General features: G+C 43.8%; 1 protein-coding gene across 1 annotated transcript in view; it reads right to left on the reverse strand.

Annotated features, from left to right (window-relative positions):
- EEA1 (early endosome antigen 1) overlaps positions 1 to 22747 on the reverse strand; it is a 96721-nt gene extending 73974 nt beyond the window's left edge. The window contains exons 1-3 of the mRNA XM_018560237.1: positions 22578 to 22747; positions 12268 to 12354; positions 10061 to 10189 (exon numbers count right to left, since the gene is read on the reverse strand). Coding sequence (XP_018415739.1) covers positions 10061 to 10189; positions 12268 to 12354; positions 22578 to 22601 — 240 coding nt within the window. The 5' untranslated portion in view covers positions 22602 to 22747. The remainder of the gene's footprint in view (positions 1 to 10060; positions 10190 to 12267; positions 12355 to 22577) is intronic.
- Positions 22748 to 24666: the final 1919 nt, after the last annotated feature.

Below are 24666 nucleotides of genomic sequence, written 5' to 3' on the forward strand. Positions count from 1 at the left end.
AACGGCACGGGGAGGAGAAGAACCGCTGAGCAGGGGGCCGAAGCAGTGGTACGGGTGGGAGCAGCTGAGCTCAATCAACTAATCAATAATGAGAATCTTTGCCAACAATTCTCATTATCGATTAGTTGTTGCAGTCCTATAGTATAAGATATTTTTGAACCTTGACAAAAACGAGCACTTAAACCTTTTAGTGTGAGGCAAGCTCCACTGTAGGGGTTAAGAAAATGTTTCCCTGAAGTTCCGCTTTAAGCTTCAAAATACCATCTTTATTGACAGCATAAAGAAACAAAGCAACATTTCGGGGCAGAGTATCATATCACCAACTGTGCACACAAGGGATCATTCTATATTTCTGTTACATGTTATCTTTCTGTACTTGCAGCATGTTTAAAGGGGAAAACATAGTTACATGTACATGTACTGTAGAGATCTATTAAATATTTTTTTCTTCTTTTTTTGCTCGACTTGCACTTTAAAACTCAAAAATTTGTCAACTGCAACTTTTCCAAGTGGTGACAATGTTTACCTAATGCACTAGATCTATGGCGGAGCAGTGTGGTTACTCTAGGAAGTGTGTTTTAGGATTATAGAAGGCCTCATCCTCTTGTCTTCTCAATAACATGGGGGGCTGTTGAATATGCCCCAGTGAGCGTTATTGTCCATTGCAGCGTGACGCGTTACTATGGTCCATTTATTTTCAACGGGCCTCAGCAGGAGAAATGGATTCTGCTGTGGATTTTTTTTATCGTGCATTGTGGTGCTATCCAGTGCACTCACATGAATGGCATAGCAAAGCACTGCAGCGTGTTTGCTGCATTAGTGTGCGTTGTGGTAACACGCACAGAGCAACTTTTTGATATTATTCTAACCAAATATACAAAGACTGGCCACCTAAGTAGTTGCAAGTAGTTTGTTTTTTTATCCACAGAGTTCCTTAGCATACCCAAATACTGAAAGGAAAGATCAGGCTCATAAAAAATTAGGTCTGGATTCAAATTGTAAAAATTTGCTATGCTATAGGAAAACCTCTAAAAATGGTAATTTTGCTGAAGCAGTACTAGCTTTTGAATTCTGCCTGAAAAATAACAGTTCACTTCCTGTGCCTAGGCATTCCTGCGCCGACAGCCTCATAACTTTCCATCTGCAATGTGAGTGAAATGCACTTTGCCTCTAACTGCTAGTCTCATGAGATAAGGAGCATGATTTGGTGATGTCATCACTGTTCTGCTCACTGTTCCCATTATGAAGTGCTGCCAACACACCCAACAGATCAAAATACACACAACCCCTTTTTAGCAAAGCAGAGCAACACAATGCTCAGCAAATTTGTATTGACTAGGGCTGCAACTAATGATTATTTTCATAAATCGATTAGTTGGCTGATTATGTTTTCGATTAATCAGATTTAAAAATATTAAATAAATACCAGCCTGGGTATTGCACACGCACACTGCCTGCTGTCAAATCAGCAGAGAAGGGAACTGAAGGAGAAAGTTCTCCTTCAACCCACTGGATGAGCAGTTGATCCGAAGCAGCTGCAGCAGTCTGTGTCCCCTTCGATCCCCACTGCCTCTGCTGATACATGATATTTGTAGTCGCCATGGCGACCTGGAAAATGTAGCTTATTTGGGTATCACTTGGCTGTAGATCCTCAAATCCTCTGTGAATTCCTCCTGACACTGTCCTTCCTTCTAGAGGGTGGCTCCTCATGGTCCCTGTGTGTGCTATAAAGAGTGAGCTTGGCGCAGTGGCTACTTTACAACACACACAGGGACCATGGGAAGCAAAAAGTAGTCACCCTCCAGAAGGAAGGACAGTATTGGGAGGAATTAGAGAAGATTTGAGTAGAGCTGCAGCTAACGATTATTTTCAAAATCGATTAGTTAGCCGATTATTCAGTTCGATTAATCGGTTAATCGGTTAATCGGATAAACAATAAAATAATTTTTTTTAAGTGGCTCCAGTGATGGACTACTAGTTTGTATTGAGATTGCACTCCATCACAGGAGCAAGCTTGGAGCGATAGGGACGGACCGATACTAGTATCAGTATTGGTGCCGATAGAGTATTTGGGGCGAGTACTCGCGGCACAGCTCCATGTTCCCTAGCAGTACTGCCGGCCAATCAGCATCGAGTCGGCCAAACAGCATGAACCCGGCTTTCCCGCCAATCAGGAAGCCGGGCACTGGGTAATGGTCCCCCTCCTGGCTTCCTGATTGGCCGGGAAGCCGCCTCCATGCTGATTGGCTGGGATTCCGGCTTACCGGAAATCAGCATTGAGCCCTCTTCCCGGGCAAATTAAAAAGCCGGGCAGTGGGTAATGACACGCTGCCCAGCATCCTGATTGCCCGGGAAGCTGGCTCAATGCTACCGCAAGTACCGGTATTGGAACTCAGTATCGGCGAGTACCGACATATAAATATCAGTACTCGATACCGAAAAACCAGTATCCGTGCATCCCTAGTTAAGGTAGTTGAATGCATTTTTAAGCTAAAAGTGACACTAAAGTCAGGAGTTAACTAATGAATGTAAGATGATTTCATATCAGCATGCAGAGCTGCATTCTGATGTGATTTTCAGTGAAAGGGGGTAAAAGTCCACTTTAATGGCTGGTTACATATAGTGTTCAGGACTTGTTTGGGCCAAAGCTGCTGATTCAATACTTTGCTCTCCCTAGCAGGACAACAGTTGGAACAAGAATGCACTGATGCTCAAAGAACACAGGCATTGGTAACTCTTCTGCATCCAGCACCCATGAAAATCCAGTCTAACGCGGGGTCAATCGTGGTATCTGATGCAGGGTGAACAACACATGGACGGAGGTGATGGAGTTGGGGACGTGCAGTCTCCGTTGATTTGTGGGAGGCTTATTTACGGTTACTAATTGGAACACTAATCCAGAGCGCAGACCTACCATCTATGCAATTGCCATATAGGCTGATAGTTGGGATAAGAGGGGTAGAATGTGTAGTCTTCTGGCTCCTGGAGGGTTTGAATCTTTAATGTAAGGTTATATTTGCTATGATTTTATGTTTGTCCCGAATACCTGTTGGACTGATGTAATGTGCACCAATATCTTTACATTGTGTGTTACTCGTGAAATTTCAATAAAAACATTGAGACAGAAAATCCAGTCTAACAAGATCAGATCCACTTTTCTCTTGTACACTTCTTGACAGGCAGGAGTTTGGGCAGTGACCGTTTCTAGCGCAGAGAAATCTTGTCTGTAATGTTATGCAATCATACAAAACAGGAGTAAGATTATCATTGCTGCAATGATCAGGGGCATTCCTACACTTTTCGCTGCCTGAGGCTCGAGGGTGGGGTTGGGGGGCATTGTTATTGTTGGTGGCGCATGTTACCTCTGTTCGGCATCTCACGCAGCTCTCGGACATCACTGGTTGACAAAAGCTGGGCAGGGCGCCAGCCAGAGAGTCCCACTCAGCTTCTGGCAACCAGTGACGTTAGTAAGCTGGGCAGGGCGCCAGCCAGAGCGTCACAGGTTGCTAATAGCTCTTAGCAACCTGGGACGGCAGGTGTGCAACAAGACCCAATGAGATGCCACCTGAGGCAACCAGCTCAGACTGCCTCATTATAGAGACGGCCCTGGCAATGCAAGGGAGGAGCTTTTAAGGAGTTCCCAAGTCTCAATTTGTGGGTTATTGGGTTCATAGGTTTTCCCCAATTTACCAAACAGTAGTAACATTTCCTTTTCAAATGGGAAAAAAAATTGTACAACACTATCAGTGTGCGGACACTGGACTTATCTGCTGGCTGAGTTGGTGACCATATTGAATGGGTCTTCCACCAGCACAGCAATAAAGGACATGCTGTTGTTCTCAACTACACATCTGCCTGTCTGTAACAAGCCAAGATTAACAAATCTGTTGCCATGCAAAACATTTGTTATGTGTGCGTCAACTGAGCATTTAGCCATTCAGCAGCAAATTCCCTTTGAGTGTACTTTCGAACACTATATGAAAAATTAGAACGTGGGATGCCGAGCTGGAAATTGACAACCCAAAGATTTAACTGGTGCCATAAAATTAAATGCGTGATTTGTGAATCTAACACTAAATAAACAAGGGCACAAGCTGCTATGTAGCTTAACAGTCATACAATATCTGTACTTCAGCATCCATGCGATAACGATACATCTCGGGACAGCTAATATGGTCTACTCAATCAAAGCATGGCTGAAAATCAGTCGTTGCATTTAATTAGCCGTGAAAGTCAATTATTCACAGAATGCATGCATGTAAAACACATTATTGCCATGATACTGCTTTAGAATCTTGGAAACCAAAGTGTGGAGTTTATGCCTAGAAGCAGCTTAGTAATATTCCAGGGATTGGCGCCAGAGGACAAATGAAAGGATTTATACACAGAAAACATAAGCTCCTACAGGGAAAGAAATTAAAATCTGATCTATGTATGCAGTTTACATCAAGCAAATAAATACAAAGTTACACATATAAAACAGCTCTTCTAAGTGCAACCCAAATAGAAAGGGAAAGGAAAGGAACAATATGATATTATAGATTGTTATTGAATATGTTTAATTCTTGGCCCAATAACACATACACTTCTTATATGGCAAGAGTAGCTATAGGCAGCTCTTCTGGTCTACTACAAATGCCCTGCATAAAAATGTACGTACTAATTGTGCAACAAATTACATCTTTACTTCAGCTACTATCCTCTGGATGCATAGAGGTCACGTGACACCCTTCTGCATCAGGGTGCTCTCTGCACAACCCCCGAACCCCCCTACAATCGGCTTATAGAGTTCAATAGATACTATGAGCAGCAGGCCAGCAGTCTCCTTGTGTGCTTACCTGTTTTGCAGGGCACTGTGCAAACCATCTCATTAAAAACATTTTTTTATACTGGGATTTGAACTGCACTCAGTAGTCTGTTAAATGGATGCCTACATGTCTTTACCTGGGATTCATAGTTCCCATCTCTTATATAGAAGCACTGGTCCCATATCAGACTACTGTTTTATATACAGTGATGGGAATTTAGCAAAATTTAGCAAAACTGGAGCAGATGTGCATGGCAACCAATCAGCCTCTCTCTTTCATTTTCAAATCTTAAATGAACTAAAGAGAGAAGCTGATTGGTCGCCATGCACATCTGCTCCAGTTTTAATACATTCCCCACACTGTATATTACGATCTGTGCCCCCATTGGAAAAAATCTTCACCCATCCTATTTGTATCAGCTATATGGTATATCTTTTGTTAGCGGTGCAAATACTTTGTATACTTGCTATCAAGCAGTTTCTGAATGGGGGAGGAGCCTCTGTACAGAGTGCTTCCCCCCATTGAGAAACTCAAGAATGAACGGGACGTGATGTAAATCACATCCTGTTCATTCATTTTACAACTGGGGACACATAGTACTATATACTAGTGACATGTACCGATCCTCTGCTGCCACGCACAAATGGGCTCAGCTTCTCCTCTGCATCCCCCCTGCTCTCCCGGGCAGAGGCAGCGGGGGATCCGCCGAGAAGTGAAAGAGCAAGGTCTCTATCTCACATGCATACATAGAGGGCCGATTTAGACAGGAGCCAATTAACCTTCCAGCATGTCTTTGGAGTGTGGAAGGAAACCCACACAAGCACAGGGAGAACATGCAAACTCCTTGCAGATGGTGTCCAGACTGGGATTTGAACCAGGGACCCCCAGTGCTGCAAGGCAGAAGTGTTAACCACTAAGCCTTCCTACTTACAGTGGATCGCTAAGAGGCCCATTTATACATTTTTGCACATAAGATACGCACAATTTTCACCCAGGAGTCACATTCTCTAACTTGATTGAAAAACTGAGTGATTCTTGAGTGAAAGTTATGTGAATCTTGTGTGAAAACATTTATAAATCACTAATGCTCCTCTCTAAGTGCTCCTCCACACCAGCACATACGATAAACTGGTGTGGGCTGGCGTCTGCTGTGTTGCAGCGTTAAGGGCCCGTGCCTTGGGTTGTTACAACGCCAAGCACCGTTTACTGTGAAGATCAACACAGCCCAACTGTAGTGGTGTGAATGAGCCTTAAAGTGACATTAAACCCTCAGATTTTTTAACATAAACCAATACTGTAATGTGTGCCTTACTGTAATCCATGGTTGTTTCCCTTCTCTTTGCTGCTCTTCCTTTTAAATCTGTATCTGTTCTCATGCTTGGGGAGAACTTCTGTTTTGCAGCAGACTGCCTTGTCTCTGGAATGGATACATGGTGTCTCAGTGTATGTTGCAACCTGAGCCAGCACTACAGGAAGAGGCACTGAGCTGGAAAGGGAAGTTCTCCCCAAGCATGAGAAGACATGAGGATTTAAAAAGGAAGAGCAGCAAAGAGAAGGGAAACAACCATGGATTACAGTAAGGCACACATTACAGTATTGTTTTATGTTAAAAAATCTGAGGGTTTAATGTCACTTTAAGGGTGAATTCACACTAAATGCAATGGGACCGTGCTGGCTGTTTTTTTCAGCGCAGCACGAATGCAAAAGAAGGCAATTTGCTTTGTCATGTATGGGCACCATTCATACCACCGTGCTGAGGAGGTAACGCGGTGGTGGGTGCCGAGACCCCAGCGTTGTAGCGCAGTGGCTGGTGTGATTGGGCCCTCAGGCAACTAGTTCAATCACTTTTTTGCATGGTAGGAGGATAATGGACTATGTGGTAAAAAGGGAAGGATGTTATGAGTGAAAAGGAACAATGCAGTATAAAGAAAATAAGAAAACATGTGACAGACCAGAATCTTTTAAAACAATTATGGGAGCTGAACAGCAGAAGTGCAAACACACCTTATCTCATTTTAAAAACAAGTCTAACAACTTCCTGCTATTGTGAGAGTATTTATTTCTATAAACTGGGAAACATCAGAAAAAACTATTTAGGCTCATACTAACTTCATGCCACATATAAAGATCAGATAATGAAGAGAAAAATTTATATAGTTCACTGCTGATATACCCTTAGAAGGTTCTTCTCAACCAGTTCATAAAAACAGACAATTGTTTCCTCCTGTCACATATTCTGATGGGAAGAGGTTTTTGTTTTTTTTAACTCTGTCACACCATATAACCATGACAGGAAGTGAGGGGAAATCTTTCTAGTAGATACACAGTGTGGCAGTGCATGGCAATGCCACGGTGTAATGCGGCATAATAGTCACCCAGAACTCTCAGCCAGAGGGGTTCCAGGAAGTACTTTTACTGAGCTGGCTCTGCAGTTCTCCCGAGGTTTTCTGGATTTGGCATGCAATCCTGGAACTGGGAGATTTCGAAGAGTTAGGAGGCATGAAATCTCCATTTCTGGGTCCGTGGTTTAGTAGTGACCAGCACCCAATGATTGCACACCGCTTATGGAAAGGCTGCTGGTTAATGGTCGGGGTTCCAGCTGGGAGGAGGAACACACGGTGTTCAGGAGTCAGGAGGACTCACCCAGAATTCAGAGTGGAGCCAGGTGGCTGGCTGCGTGTGTTGGAGGCACATGAGAGATGGCCAAGAAAGGCTTAGAGAGCCAGAAACACACAAGGGATGTGTGTAATGGTGGCCATAAACTGTGATTTTCGTTTGGAAATCGTACATGAACGTGAATCAAACAGTTGAGGAAAATAATGTCACCAGCACACCATAGCAGTAAATCAATAATCCATTTAATGGCACATGTGCCATTAAATGGATTATTGATTTACTGCTACGGTGTGCTAGTGACATTATTTTCTTCTTCTGTGGTATGCACGGTGCCGTCCGTGGTCACTACGAGCACCCACCCATGTGGGTTTCCTCCGGTAAGGAGTGCAGCAAGACCTCTGGTTCAAACAGTTGAGGGTACATCACCGATTTTCATTTTTTATATTGTGAGCGAAATTTGTTGATCGGTCAGGTTGGAAAATGTTCTCTGAAAATCATTGAATCAGTGGGGTTTTGTTTGCCAAAAATCTTGCAAGAACACATGCGCAAAAGGAGTTTATTTCTATCGTTCGTCAAAAACTGGTTGGTTAGTTACTATGCTTGATGGGGTATATTGAACAAGGGTTCGTGGCAGAAATGAACATTTTCGACCGAAAATCTACTAGTGTATGGCCACTTTAAGAGTCACACGAGAGGTGTAGAGAGCCATTGGGAGCTTCTAAACAGTACTGCTGTGGCCGGAGGCTCTGTTGAGGAAAACCCTAAAGTCTGGGGACTGGGACACATGGAATGTAGGTGACAACCTTCAGTCATTGAGACATTGTAATATGTTCTGGAGATTGAATGACAAGCGGCCCTTAGTTCCTGTTCAAACCGCCGGAGTTTGTAGCTCGTATTTGTCAGCACGAAAACGTTCCACACAAGCCTGTAAGTATGCAGCTCTTTTTGGGGAGATCAGAACGATGAGAGCCTTTCTCCTATTCACGCTGACCTGCCCAAAAAAAAAAGCCTGTTTACTTTTTTCTCACTGCGTCACTATGCTGACACATGGACAGGGACTTTGGAAATCAATAGGATTTCTTGTGCCGAGCTTTTGCGTGCTGAAAAATGTGTGCCACAAACCTCCTAGTGTGAACGGGTACTTATGTTGCTCACCATTGTGCTAAATTCCACAAAAATCACAACGGATATCATAAGTGTAAAATGTTTTGGCTGTAATTATGTATTAACTCATGCTTTTATTCCATTGGGAGCAGTACAAAATGATGTAAGCTTTAAAAGAGCCAATCAAAATTAAGCCTTCATTCTTATTCCCAGTAAAATGTTTCATTGGTTAATGTCTGCACCTCAGCTTTGTGCCCCCCTTACTAATGGAGTTTGTTTGGGCCCCTAGAAGTCCACTGTACAAAAACAAATGTTGTGCTGAAATCTATAACCAGCAATCAGAAACCAGCCTTCATGAAGTGCTCTACAATGAGGGTTCATTATAAGAAACAATCAGGACTGTGGCTTGGCTAGCCAACAGGCACACAGGCATGCATTCATATACTACAAGCATGAAAGACTGTGGTTTCAGCATATAAACTAGCACTACTTTTATCTCAGCAAAACAAAGGTTTTGTGGTCAGGACAATCCAGTTGATGTATTCTTCCTCCTGCCATTCCTCCACCGTAAGATCTATTAGGCAGCAGGGTCTGCAGCTACAGTATCTGAGGCAACAGTACACATGAGACATGTGGAGGAAAACACCAAAATACTAAAGCCGTTTAATGCCTGGATGCTACAAGGAACCACACACTTTTTTATATCAATTTCTTCTTTTTTTGTTGCAAAGTAAAGGGAAATGATTCAGGAAATAAAAATAATCAAACCCATTGACTAATTTTTGTTTTTGTTTCTCGGCTTCCTCAGCCTACCAATCACAGGAAGTTTCTTTTGTAATCTGCTGTACCTGAGCCAGAGAAGACAAGCAGAGACAGTCACCCCAGAAGACAACTGAAGAAATGCAGTAAGCGGCGTTAGGCTACATGCACACGGGGCTGTTCTGTGCGGCTGGGGTTTCCTACAACAAGAACGTACGGATTCCCAACGCAGGAATCCCAGGTGGGTCTGTACGGATGTGGCCGCTGTGCCTGTTCAAGTTAATGACAGGGTGACAAAGGCTGCATCTGTCAGCAGCAGTCCGCTTGTGATTGTATATGGAACAGGATAGGTGCTTGTCCCTTGATCCAGATAGATTGTGTCCAGGGACAAGCATCTATCCCAAACAGCAGGTAATCATATACGATCAAATGCGGTCTGCCGCTTACAGAAGCATCTTCTGTCAGCCTGCCATGAACAAGCACAGGAGTCACATCTGTACAGACAGAACTGGGATCCCTCCCGCAAGAATCCGTAAGTTGTTGATGCAGAAATCCTCTGCAGTACATAATAGCCCTGGGTGCATGTACTCTAAAAGGTACAATACAAGATTAAAGTGAATTCTTTACATTTTAGAATACATTGTGTAGATTTGCCAGAAAAGAACACCCAAGCTAAAGGCATTTATGATTTGTGCAGCAGCAATAGATAAGCACTTCTAAGGCAGTAGGATTAGGGCAGAGAAGAACTGAACAAACAAGCATAAAGGACCCACTGTTGCATCACTGAGGTCACTTTGTGGCTGCTGCCCCCTTGTTCCTGACTCTTCATGCTCATTCTGGTAATGTGCAGCGAGCTCAGTGGAAGTGACAAACATGGCCATACAAGAAGGACAGATGAACCCCTGTGAAATGACAGGTCTTTAAGTACTCTGCTCAACATCTTGGCTGATGCACACGACTTACCTCACATGAATGAAGCACACATTTCAAACACGTTACTGAAAATGTTCATTATCCTGGATACCTATTTTTTAGTAGTATCTGAGAGAGGCAGAAGCTGTGAATGGATTTAGTGTATTTTTGTCAGTTACCAGGGAAGGGAAGTGTATTTCTAGGTAAAATCTTTTTTTAGTTTTGAGTGTGAAAGGGTTAGAACCTCTGTCAAATCTTTATTGCTGTCTGTGTCATCATTGGAGGGATTCGCCTGCTCTACTTGTCCTCGTGACCATTATTACTGAACTGGAAAATGAGGGGAAGTCCAACATTTTATAGAGTTGTCCCCAAAACAAAAGGCAAGGAATTATCTTCCAGTGGGGACACCTGTTTCACGGACATCAGTCTAAGGGCTTGCTCATACCATGTCCAGAGCAAAAGAGACTTTGTCCGTACCTGAAATGCATCCTAATGTATTCCTATGGTATTTCTAGGCTCTGTTCACAGCAGTGCAGACGGTTTCCGTGCGGGGGAAGCAAATGCTGCATGTGCTATTTTTTCTGGTCTGGAACGTAGCAAAATGCATTGAAACGAATTGAAAACTCATGCAAACGCACTGGAAATCCCTTGAAAGCCCATTTTAAGCTAAAAAATGCACCGAAACATGTTCAAAATGCGGCAAAAACATAGCAAAAATGCACTGCGTATTCGGATCTGCTCCAGATCTGGTCTGGACATGGCATGAACAAGCTGGTCATACACTGGTAGATTTTTGTATGAAAACCCATACAAAAAATATCATCAGGACATTTGATAATGCCATCAGAGACCTGATGAACATTGTTCAAAATTTCGTTTGACTTTAACATTTGATTATGCAATTAATGGAGTTTCTCGAAGGAAAACCACATTCACTGTTGGAATTTCATTCATTTGCAAAAAAGTTTCCGTCCTGCTCCCTCGATTTTATTTGTCACTGTGGTTGAAATCGATCATCAATTTGATCCTATTAACCATTAGAAAATTAAACAAACATTCCAGAACACATTTTTTCAAACGAAATTCTACTGGTGTCTAGCCAGTTTAAGAGGGGAATGTCCTCACTTTTGAGTGAGTTCACCTAAATTCCCGTTGTCTCTCTGGGACAGGAAGAAAAGAGAAATTTGCCCAAAGACACGCAAACAGAAAAAAAATTAACTGGAAGGGGTTTTAACCTTTTCTAAACCATCCAAAACAAGAAAAGAAAGTGTTGGCTATACATGTACCTTAAAAAACACAAATTAGTCATCAAAGATAGAAACCTACACTTACTTCCTGAGTTGGTGACCGATGGTAAAAGCAGTGAGATAGCTATGTGAGAGTATAGGTAAGAGGCTGTGTTTGGTGTAAGGAAAAGTGCTTGTGGTACTATAGAGACTAAAAGCCATAAACTTGGATATGTAGAGCTCGCCTTCTTGGACACGATACAAGTTACCTATTCATCATTATTTGTAATTTGTTTCTTGCCGTGTGTCTACATTGGGGATTTTTTCCCTTACTTCCTGTCCCAGAAAATACCTGTCATCTGGGTAGAATGTGAAGGGAAATCTTCCCAGTGACGTCAATAAAAAAAGACGGATTGATGCATGGGACCTTGGTGTGCGATTACTTCTTTATATCTTCCCAGTGGGGACACAGCAATAAAGTCTAATCCTATCTTGCTACCCTCAAAATCATTACAAAAATTCCACTTTAATTGTATAAGCCAATATGGTATGCAGTTCTTAGGAAAACATTGTAAAATGCAAGGGGAAGATGACGTATGGCATTGTTTACTATGGGGGTAATATTGTCCTTGCAGGGTTACCTTTAACTGAATGTGATGACAAATGCGAAAAAAAGACTACATGAGAGCACTTACTGGCATTTAGAAAGTAACTGTGATGTAATAGTGGTATTGCCAATCATTCCTTTTGGCAGGCAACATGGTTTAAATGCTCAAGCCAAGTGGGATTAGGCAATTTACGCTTTAACTGAGGGGGCCAACAATGTAAGCAATAATACTGACCTCGGAGGAGCTTTCATTGTTAACGGTGTTTCCAGGAGCCGGAGAAGGATCCGATTCAGAATTCTGAGTGCCAACTCTTCCTGGAGTCTGGAGCAAAAGAAAAGAACAGATTAATTGAAGTTGAATATCACCTCTTAAAATGGACCTGTCATTTTAGGTCCACGCTGCTCATGAATCAGTAGAGCACATTCACTCAGCATTCCCAAGTCACAAAATTACTTTAAAGATAAAAGCAGATTTTTCTTATTGTGAAAAACAATTAAAATGCTGCAAACTGAGGCTTAGGTAAAAAAAAAAAAATCCCAACAAGCAAGGAGCACTGTGGATGTTTCATGTTATTAGAGATTGTAGAAAGCCTGCCAGTCACACAAACCCTGACTAATACACTTGCAGGGGAGTTAGAGAAAGAGAAGTTCCAAGCCAGAACGCAGGGCCTACAGATGTTGCCAGCAAATACAACTGCCTGCAGCTACAGAGGTCAGTAAGGACTTGTTTTACAGCTTATTTAATGTTTAAGAATATGTAAATAATTAAGTGGACTACAGAACACCTCCCTCCTCCCGAGATTCCGGTGAGTATATCTTTGTTATTTTAGACCTTAGAAGAAAAGGAGCACTTAACCCCTGCAGTGAGGGGGTAGCCACTCTGCAAGACTTACTAAAAATTTGGCCCAATAAAGTTTACCTTTAAATCAGAACTAAAAGTCACGCAACAAAAATACTCCAGGAATATTTTTTTTGCAGAAGGGGCAATCAAAATCTCTTCTTGCAAAATATATAGTTCCCGGCTCCAAGTGATGGGCCTGTCCTGTATAGATGTTTGCTTATTCTAGGCACGCTGAGCAAAGAGCTGGTGACAAGGTAAATCCAGTGCACATGGTACATCCTTAGTGGCAGTCCAAGGCTAAAGAGGAGCATCACGGGACAACAGCGACAGGATCCTGGACTTTGAATTGAATGGATGCAGATGAATAGGTGCTGAAGTGATTCTGCGATTGGCGTTGCATACATCCAAGAGATAAAAAGTATTTCACCAGCGCCCCAAGGATCTTCATTTGAAAATGTCAGCATCATGTGAAACATATAACACAACATTTTGGAACCGTGCAGGGTCCCTTCATCAGTCATAGTATGACAATGCCTGATGAAGGCACCCTGCGCAGTTCTGAAACAACGGGGAGAATTTATCAAAACTGGATCAGAGAAAATATGGAACAGTTGCCCCGGGCAAACAATAAGCTTCTCTGTTTAGTTTATTCAATTGAGATTTGAAAATGAAAGGTGGATGCTGATTGGTTGCCATGCACAGCTGCTCCAGGTTTTGTCTGCTCCAGTTTTGATAAATTCCCCTCATTGTGGGGTTTTTTCCGACATGATGCTGTACCATAAATAAAAGGCATTTTATTAGGACGAAGATCCTCAGTCTGCTGGTGAAATACTTTTTATTTCTAGGATCCTGGACCTATCATCGCTGCAGGAGGACACAGTAAGGCTGGGTTCACACCTAGGCGTATTGAGTATGCGCGTTTGTCACGCGTTTCGTGTTGCGCGTTTTTACCGAGGGCTATCTGGCTGTATCCCAATGGATACGCGCAACAAAAACGCCCCAAAGAAGCTCCTGTACTTCTTTGGGTGTAGGACGTACTGTCATCTCCAATGTGCTATTACAAAGGGGACTTGTGAGCCCCCACAGGTAATATCAAAGCCAGGAGGCTTTATGGAGTTTTCAGTGGGATAAAGGTCCATCCAGGAAGCATCCCCTTCCCTCATAGCTTACGGTCATGTTCATATGTATGCCTGGGCTTGTGCACAAGCAGAGGCGTTCATACATGTCCAGTCTTTCTTTATGATCTTTGAGAGTGTATCACTTCATATTAAAAGCAGCTAGAGAGGTCAGGGGCAGTTTATTTAAAAGCTTTTACTGTTGGGTTAATAGGGAAATTGCATATAGGTTATATCCACAGTCTGGGTAAAGATGCACTTTAGAGCAAACTGTGGCACAGACCAATACCTGCATGACAGTACAAAAGTGCCCTCCTTATCTTAAAGGGTTTCTAAACCCTCTTTTTTTTTGCATATATCTACTGCTAGCAAGCAGTAGATATATGCAAAAAGTATTTTTCTTTTTAAACCCGCTGTAACAGCGGTTTAAACTTACCCCGTCTTCGCAGCACGCTCCCGCTCGAAAATCCGAAACTGCTCGGCCGGCCGCAAAGCATCTTGGGGGGGGCGCATGCGCAGTTCGGATTCTCGGCAGGGAGACGAGCAGAGACGTAAGGTAAGTTTATGGACGTGTGCACCCGCATGCAGACAGAGGAGTCAGCGCTGGATCGGAGAGCCGCCGCACCGCTGGGGTGACAGATGAAAACATCAGGAAAGAAGATCGGATTAAGAGACATCATTAAAGGTAAATGCTGACATTAACATTGGGGGAGGGAAAACATTTTGACTTTAATGTCACTTTAAAGAGACTCTGTCATTTTGTCTACTTAGAGCACAGTGACAGTCCCCCAGACCAACTTATACTCACCTTCACAGTGCTCCCCTGTTGCTTCTTCTTCCAATGCAGCCACTTTAAAGTATCCAATGCTTCCAGGTATGGGAGAGCTTGTGACCTCCTCCCAGGATGCCGTGCTCAGGCCTAATAGCCATTCGCCAGGCCCAAACATTGTCACATGACAGAGGAGCATCACTGACCCAAATGTAAGCTCTGACAGCATTCGGCACAGAACTTACAAATGGGTCAAGGGCTAAATTTGAAGAGACTAAATGGGCAAAGTGACAGAATTTCTTTATAAGAGAATCGTCAGCAGTACACCAAATTCCTTAAAGGATCATCAGTTGTGGGTTTATTGAAATGTCAAATTTATTAATAAACGCAGTGCTGTAATAGTGGAAAAAGCAGCCAGGTCTACTTCCTGGTCATTGTGTAGTCTGTCCCTGCTTGCCTTTCCTTGCCTCCCTTTTGGCTACAAAATCATGAAGCCAACACAGAGGAAAATCAGGCCAAAAAGCACAGTGGCTCAGTGGTCACTATCTGCATAGAGTTTGCATGTTCTCCTTGAGCATGCGTGGGTTTCCTCTGGGTAACAGTTTCCTCCCACACTCCAAACAGATTCAGTATAATTTGACCCTAGTACGTGCGTACAGGTATGCATGTGAGCCAGGGACCTTAGATTGCAAACTGCTGGAGAGCAGCGACTGATGTGAATATACAGTATGTAAAGCACTGCGTAACTGGTCAGCGCTATATAAAATGTCTTAATAAATATATGCCATTGTTAATCTTTGCCTCAAAATATCTGTTGCCAGAGTCAATGACCCCGAAGAAGTATGCAGAGCATTTACAATGCTAAGTTGCTTTTCCAGGTGAGTGACTTCACAAACTCAAGTCACAGACAGCAAAGAGAAAATACATAAATAAATACAGAGCTCTTCCCTGTGTTACGATTCATGACCAATCAGACGAAATCTGTATGCAGCTCCTGGTCCCGCCATATCTATTCGATATAGTGAGGAACTGATGGGCTAGAGGCCTAGATAAATTGCAACACTTTGAGTATCCATCTTTCATTAATTTAGAACTAAATTAATAAGAAAAAGAAGAACATCATTACAAGGCAGGATAATTAAAATTACAACAGGAATCAAACAGAATAACTAAGTGGGCAATAGTGAGGGGGCTAGAGAAAGAAAAAACAGAACAAGTCTTAAATACTAAGGGCTCGTTCATACAAGCAGCGGACTTTATCGCCCCTCTGGAAAGCGATCTGCGTTGGAATGGTTTCAGAGGGAGGTAGAACAGCGGCTTTCAGACATTTAGGACGCGATAGTGATGCCCCCTGAATGCGTTTTTTTGTACAATTCACCCCAATGGTCACCTTTGCAGGTGGCACAATGGCAAGAATCCTGGCTGCGACAATGTGTAGAGCACTGCCCATAGCTAACAGAGAATACTTCCTTAAAGTGACATTAAAGTCAAAAAAACATTTCCCTGCCCCCAATGTTAAGTACTTACCTTAAATTATGTCTCTTAATCCGATCTTCTTCTTTTCTGTCCTTTTCAGCCTTCTCTCCAGCGCTGCGGCGGGTCTCTGATCCAGCGCCGACTCCTCTGTCCCTGCTGGCACTTCCTGTCCCACGGTGTCTGTATGCGGGTGCACGCTGTCCACAGACTTACCTTGCGTCTCTGCTCGTCTCCCGTCCGAGAATCCGAACTGGGCATGCGCCCGCCCCAAGATGCTTTGCGGCAGCCCGAGCACTTTCGGATTTTCGGTCGGGAGCGCGCGGCGAAGTCAGTGGTAAATTTAAACCGCTTTTAAAGCGTTTTTTTTTTAAACTTTTTGCATATATCTACTGCTTGCTAGCTATAATGCAGTTTAAAGGTTTAACTCCTGAGTTTAGTTCCCTGTGACATGAAGGAATGAATGTATAAGGAATAAATGTATAACTCTGCATGGAATGTGATGGAAGCGACCTTCTACTTAAAAAAAAAAAAAAAAAAAAAAAAAAACTCAATTTCTCAATATCACAGTATTATTAACTAAACTGAAAGATCCATTTTGGACTGTGAACCTATTGTTTTATGGCTTCGCGTAACCTATTATTTCTGTACAGAATAGCTGATCAATACACAAATGCCACCACAGGAAGGAAGTGTGAAATCGGACAAAAATGTGTTGTTTTCCAAGCAAAAGAGCAAGGCGAGTAAGCCATTGAGTCATGAGCAGTACTTCCTTGTGAGAGTACAACACAAGCTAAAGTCCATGTTAGTCATACATGACACTGCTGCCTGAACAGGTGTGGCCTTTCTATGTGCACTCATCACTGCAGGAAGAAGGCTTCCTGGGGACACAAGGCAAGGCAATTCCATCAGAAACTCGGCGCTGCACAACTCCATTTTCTCCCAATGTTATGTTTTCATAGAAAACAATGTAGGTTAGGAGTCATGTTTCTGGAAAATGGTGATATGCAAGTTACTCCACAGTCACCATTATATCCCTCATTTTATTACATGGCTAAGTACTCTCCCCTTGTGCCAGTGCTGGTTCTTCGCCTCCAGTCACACACATCATGCATACTCTTAAAGTAGATCTCCCATGCAAAGGGAAGGGCCACTTCTCTGCCAGCCCCTGACTGCCCAAAAAAATAAGCTGCAATTAAAACTTCTAAAATAACGATTTTACATGCCAGCCCCTGCCACCCAAATAACATTAAAAGAAACAAAAGCTTTAAAGTGACACTAAACTCACGAGTTCAATCTTAAAAATGCATTCAAGTACCTTAACTATTAACAATACTGAACATTATTTGTGTATCACTCAGCTGTAGATCCTCAAATCATCTCGGAATTGGTGCCGACACTGTCCTTCCTTCTGGAGGGTGACTACTTTTGTTCCCCATGATCCCTGTGTGTGTTGTAAAGTAGCCACCACTCCAAGCTCACTCCTGTGATGGACTACAATCTCAATACAAATTAGTAAACTAAACATGAGATTGTAGTCCAGCACAGGAGCAAGCGTGGATCTTGAGTTTAGGTAGCCCCCCTCCAGAAGGAAGGACAGTGTCGGCACCAATTCAGAGATGATTTGAGGATCTACAGCCGAGTGATACACAAATAAGATACATTTTTGTTAATAATTGCGGTACTTGAATGTATGTTTAAAATGCAACTCCCAAGCTTAGTGTCACTTTAAGAATAAAGAAGATAAAACTCATCACCTTGGCCCCAGCTTCCAGGAGGTAAGGGCCACATTACTGCTTCCTTCTAGCCCCTTGAAATCCAATGAGAATGTATTCCTACAATGGGCTGGGGTGGTTTCTTGTGGCATTTCAAGTGCCCAGCTATCTCAGGAAGCAGCAGTAAGGAATTAGGTCAGGTTCACACCATTTTCCGGACCAGATCTGGAACGCGGGTTTTTTTTTTTACTTTTAGCTTAAAATGGGCTTTCAGGTGCGTTCCTGTGCGTTTGCATGCATTTTTTTATGTGTTTCCATGCGTTCCAGTGCATTCCAGACCAGACAAAGTGAGACATGTAGTATTTTTCTGGACTGGTCTGGAACGGACTGCGCTGATGTGAACAGAGGCCAGAAATGGCATAGGGATACATTAGGATGCATTTTGGGTCCGGAAACAATCTGGTCTGGAGATGATCTGGTTGAAATGTGAACGTCCCTTAAGATGTCACCTTGCCTCCCGGAAGGAGCGACTGAGGAGAGTATTTTTATTTTTGGTTAAATCTGTATTTTTAAAGTTTTTGTTACAACTAATTTTGTTTGGGCAGTAGGGGGCTGATGGGGAAGCGGATCTTCCTTTTTTCACATAAAGCCGGGTCTAAAGAATTTCCATGGGCAGGGATAACAACCTAATTAAACAATCAGGAACAGCAACATTCTGAAGATCTATTACTGAGAATGCTCATTGATGAAGCTCAGTAGTAGAGAGTCCAGCCCTGAAACTATGAAACATCTTTCAGAGATCAAACAGATGATGCAGTTCTACATTACAAATACAGTTCAAAGGTCATTTTACTTCTTAGCTGCAACAAATAATACATGCAAAGTATCCAACACAACAATCCTCCAATGCTATGAAGCATAAACTGATCCTGGCTGCTATGAGTAATGCACATCATTTATCTTTTACATCTGAACTCATCATGACTGTATTAAAGATTTACTCTAGTCAGAATTTCCCTCCCCCATGAGCTGAAGGAATTACCCTGTACTTCCAGGTAAGCATGTGACTGCTGGGCCAATCATGACAAGAGGGATCTACTCTCAATATTGATTATCATCGCTTAATCGATTAGTTGGTGTAGCCCTGGTGTACAGAAAGTAATACACACTCAAAAGATGGTCTACAAGCCTTTGTGAATGTGACATAAAAAACCTGCATATATACCTCAGGAGCACTGAAATAGTTTCACTTTCAAACAAAGAACTGTAAACAGTAATTGGTAGTGCTGAGACTGTGTGCAGGAGAACCCATCCCAGGCACAGGTTGGTCATATGTAAACAAACAGCACTGTGTCTGTGATCAGGAATACATTATACAGCAATACATTATACAGCAATGCAAAATATCACCAGCGATAGAGGACTACAAATCCCAACAATACATTATACAACAATGCAGAATAATACCACCAGCTATAGAGGACTACAAATCCCAGCAATACATTATACAGCAATGCAAAATATCACCAGCGATAGAGGACTACAAATCCCAACAATACATTATACAACAATGCAGAATAATACCACCAGCTATAGAGGACTACAAATCCCAGCAATCCATTATACAGCAATGCAGAATACCTACAGCAATAGAGGACTACAAATCCCAGTGATACATTATACAACAATGCAGAATACCACCAGCGACAGAGGACTACAAATCCCAGTGATACATTATACAACAATGCAAAATAATACCATCAGCTAGAGAGGACTACAAATCCCAATGACACATTATACAGCAATAATGAATGGCTACCGGCTACAGAGGACTACAAACCCTAGCAATGCATTATACATAAATGCAGAATAATATCAAGCTAGATACTCTTTGCTGCTCTGTGTGCCGGCCTGATGTCTCCAGCAGAGGATCTAAGATGGCTGTGCGGGGTCTATGGTGGGCTGTGCGGGGTCTAACCAGGGGCCCAGGTTAGTTTTGCTGGCGGTGCAATTCCACAGGAAGAGATATGTGGCTGGCCGGTATCGGCGCTTAGTATCCAGGCATTTTTTACGAGTACTTGTGAAAATGCCCAGTATCAGCACCAATGCCATTATCGGTATCAGTGCATCCCTAGGCCCAACCCATTCTAAAAACTGTAGAATAAAAAGGAGCAACAACATGTTGCAAACATTTGCCTTCTGCTCCCCCTTCCTGTGAACATGATCATAGACATAGCTGCCCAAAGCAATGGAGTCATATTGTCTCGCAGTGCTATTATAGCAGACTGATATCTCAGATTCAGGTACTTTTGCCGGTTCTATCCAGTTAACAATGTTATCATAAATACTGTACGTAGCTGGATTAGATGATGTTTTAATTCTGGCCTAGATTTCAACTTTACACTAGAAAGGAAAATGCACTTCTTATCTCTGATGTCTCATATCAGGTATGAGTCAGAGGCCCCACCTATGTACAACACACTGATAACAACCTTTACACATTCTTATTTGTGTTTAAATCAGTTTAAGCTGTATGCTAAATGGTCACGCACGTTGACAGCGTTGTGCTCCTACACCGCTCCATATGGAATGTGCCAACATGCTAACAGCCAATCAGAACAGTTCTGACGCTTATATTTAAATCTAACGCTACTCAGCTTCTAAGAGAAATCCACGTGGTGGTGCAGCCATATTACCCAGCAAAATGCTGTACTTCATACATCTGTAGTACCCCAGACAAAACACATTCAGACCATGTACTTCAGCTTTAAGCAGCAGGGCAAATGTCTGCTACAACCAGATCAATAATGAACAGGATCTTCAGATCCTTATGACACCCTTCTCCTCCATTAACCTCTTGCCGTCCGCCCGTAGTAAAAAAACGGACGGACGGCACTGCAGCATCTGCGGGTTGCCGTCTCCAGACGGCAATTTTTTTTCTGCTCGCGCGCGCCCCCTAGCGGGCACGCACGGGCAGAAAAGACCCGTCCAATGCGAACACATGGCAGAGGGTGCCCTGTTTTATGTATTTTAGATTAGATCAGTATTGATCTGCATTGGAGGACTGCCTCCTGCAATGTTAAAGCAGCTGAAAACTTAAAATAGATTCAGATAAGACATTCCCTAGTTTGAAAACATATTTTTTTTAACTAGAAATATATTTAGGAACCATACAGGTTACGTAAATAGCCACCCTCCCCCCCACCCCCTTCGCAGGAAGGTAACATCACCAGTGCCTTCTAGGGAGATCTGGTCTCCAGAGCTTGCGAGATATTTCGGGGGAACGTCTTTTGACGAGCATATCATACGAGACATTGCGTACACATCTCTTTATCTCGCACATTCGCCATACAACATTACACTCCTCCAGGTGTGGACATTTCCCCCAGGAACTTACATCTTGTCAGACCTCGGAGGGGGGCAAGCTTTATTTTCAGCAGAGTGCATTGTGAGAAGGTGCATATGTCATTGGTGGGCTGGCAGAAAATAGGAAAGAAGAAGTCGGCTGCCAATTACTTTTATTTTTAAAGGTGGCACAGGTCTCCAACCCACAGGGGACACAGAGCACTGAGACTGGGGGCAACAGTGCAAAAATGTGGCAGGTAAGTACTACAAACTTTGTTTTAGTACATAGATTGTATTAATGTAGTCAAGTTTATTAAAGGCATTTGTTTTGAATCAGCTGTCAGCACACGTAGCCCCTTTTCTATATTTAACAGCATGTGCATTGTGGTACAGTGCGGGTGCATCCCCTGCTACTGTAAACATTCAATGGGGTGTCATGTAACATGTTGCCGTGTGCTCCAGTGCGTTCCAGCAGCGAAACATGCTGGGACGCACCAGAGCTGGTGTAGTCCGGCCCTAAAGGCCATTTGTTATTTCTAGGGGACATGTGTAAAACACTTTTAGTTACAAGATCCTCACTTGCCTCTCTACTCGCCTCGAATGCAGGTCAGCGGTCCTTAGACAGCCAGTGCATAGAGGAGAAGAGGATACAGCAGAGGTAGGCAACTCCAGCCTTCCAGCTGTGCTTTGACTACAAATCCCAACATGTCTCTGCCTCTGGGAGTCATGTCTGTAACTGTCAGTCTTGCAATGCCTCATGGGACTTGTAGTTCCACAACAGCTGGAGGGCCGGAGCTATCCACCCCTGGTCTACGGGGCCCGTCTAGCAGCCCTGACGGGATCAGGTAAAAGTGCTTTACTCTGCTCCCCTAGGCATAAATGAATAGCTGAGCCTTACAGGGCAATGGTAGATTTCTGGTTTGCGCAGAGCTAGGCTTCAGTCAAATTGGAAATGAAAAATGTTAAGGCCATTAAGTATTATGTGCAGCAATATATTGTGTACTTTGTAGCCTCCTGGCCCACACAGACTGACGCCAGGGCAGAAGAAATGACTGCATGATGAAGCTGAGGAAGGGCAGAGCCCACACACACACAGCATACGTAAAGTGCTTAGTAAAGCTGCCCAGGCCTATCTATACAGGGAGAGCGGTGACAGCGGCCTGCACGTCATGTGACCTGAGAGATGAAGACACCCAGACCGGGCCCAGCTCTGCTCCCACTCTGCCCAGCCAGCTGCACACACCCCCACAGCTCTAGGAAGCGCCATTCACGTGCAGTGCTCCTCACCAGCTGCAGTATCCTCCGGAACATGTCTGTGCAGGTCAGTCCACGAGCAGTGCGGGGACGGAGGGGGGCTGCTGTGAGCGCCTCGGCCTTCTCTTCTCCTAATTCTCTACAAGGCAGCTCCTACTGGCATAGAGGATGTCTTTTCTTCTCGATCATTCAAACCAACGACAATGTTTACACTCCAAACCTTCTCCTCTGTCAGCTGGAGCCGAGCCTCTCTGCTGCCACCTAACAGACCTCCAGGGCATCACAAGCTGCCTCCTCTAGCCAACAAGTCACGAGATGACTGTTTGTTTTAACACAGCATTTCTTCAAATCTCAAGAAGATGCATGTGATTGTGTGGATTCCTTTAAAGCTGGCCATACACTGTTCTGTTTTTTTTTTTTCGTTCAACCCATAGGCTGAACGAAACAAATGGAACAGATTACTCCATCAACTCTTACAAGCAGTGGGTGAAACGACTAGAGGTGTGACACCAAAATGACTGGCAGTCATTTTGGTGTCACCCCCTCTGAAAAGTCGGGCACTTGGTCATGGGCCGAGAGCCTGACAGTTGCAGGAGAGAGGAGGGGACCCCGCGGCATACCTTATCCCGCTGGGTGAATGTCCCCTCCTCTCTCTGCTGGCGTCTATCACCAAGATGGCCGCTCATGTGCGATGACCTCATCGTGGTGACGTTATGTGCATGCACGATGAGGTCACAGCTGGGGTGTCACCCGGTACCCGCTACGGGTGACACCCAGCCTCAGGACGCCCCTGCTTACCAGCACTGATATTACAGATATTGTACAATCAGATTGTAATATGTGGCTAGGCGCAAAAGTCTTTTTCTTTCATTCAGCCTGCTCACTAAACAAGAGAAAATCACTCCACTCCCCATCCATGCTAAATAGAGTGGATTGAGGAATCTTTCCTGCCAGCTATAGTATTTAAGCAGCCGTGACACCCATAGCTGCTTGAATACCTAAACAGTGACTGTATCTGACTGGATGCAGTCAATGTTCAGCCAAGAATTTTCCACCTGGCTCAGCTGATTTTTTCATTGAATTTTGTCAAGCAGAAAAGACAACCCACTTTCCAAATTTTAGCCGATTCAGCATGAGTCTGCCAAAATTTGAGCTGTGTATGGCTAGTTTAAGAGTCTGTGACTATGGGCTTGTGTTGATGGGCTATGGAGTTGTGTTGGTGGGCCATGGATTGTGTTGATGTGCTATGGGGTTGTGTCCATGGGTTATGGACTTGTGTTGATGGTCTATGGGGATATGGTGAAGGGCTTTGGGCTTGTGTCAGTGGGCTTTGGGCTTGTGTCAATGGGCTTGTGTCGATGGGCTGTGGGCTTGTGTCGATGGGCTGTGGGGTTGTGTCGATGGGCTGTGGGGTTGTGTCGATGGGCTGTGGGGTTGTGTCGATGGGTTATGGAATTGTGTTGATGGGCTTTGGCCTTGTGTTGATGGGCTATGGACCGTATAGGTCTAATGACTCATGAGTCATTATGTCTAATACAGTCACATAATACGGTCCCCTGTAAAGTAACAGCTGTCACTAGTGGCTGACAAGCCACTGATAACAGCTATTAAGATAACATCCGGACACATGCGCTGCAGTGCATTGTTAGAACGCATTGCAGTGCTTGATTTTTCCTTTTATTCTCTCTTTAAAATAAAATTAATTCAAAGGAGAACTATGAGGTGAGTGCTTTTCACTCACCTCATAGTTCTAGCCGACCTGTGACAATGAGACTGTCACAGGTCGGCTCAGTAGATCGGGAGGTGAGCGAACACATACCGGGTTCGGTCGCCTCTCGATCCTGTCACGGCTCTCTGCCGTGACAGGGGGAGGGGCTGTATTCCCCTCTCCCGCTCTGATCTGCCAGCGCTGACTGGCGGAACGGACGGGGGAGGGGGCGGGTACAGCTGGCTCTGCCTCTAGATAGGCAGAGCCAGGTGTCACTCACGCAGCTGGGCGGATCCCGTCATTTAAGTCGGGATCCGCTCCGGCTGCAGCGTCTCAGTATACCGTGAGCTGTAGCTCGCGGTATACTGAGCTTAGGGTAACGGGAGGACGCTAGTTTGTGTCCTCCCGTTACCC

Source organism: Nanorana parkeri, unplaced genomic scaffold, assembly GCF_000935625.1.
Source record: "Nanorana parkeri isolate BGI_ZX_2015 unplaced genomic scaffold, ASM93562v1 scaffold442, whole genome shotgun sequence".
Taxonomy (NCBI): Eukaryota; Metazoa; Chordata; class Amphibia; order Anura; family Dicroglossidae; genus Nanorana; species Nanorana parkeri.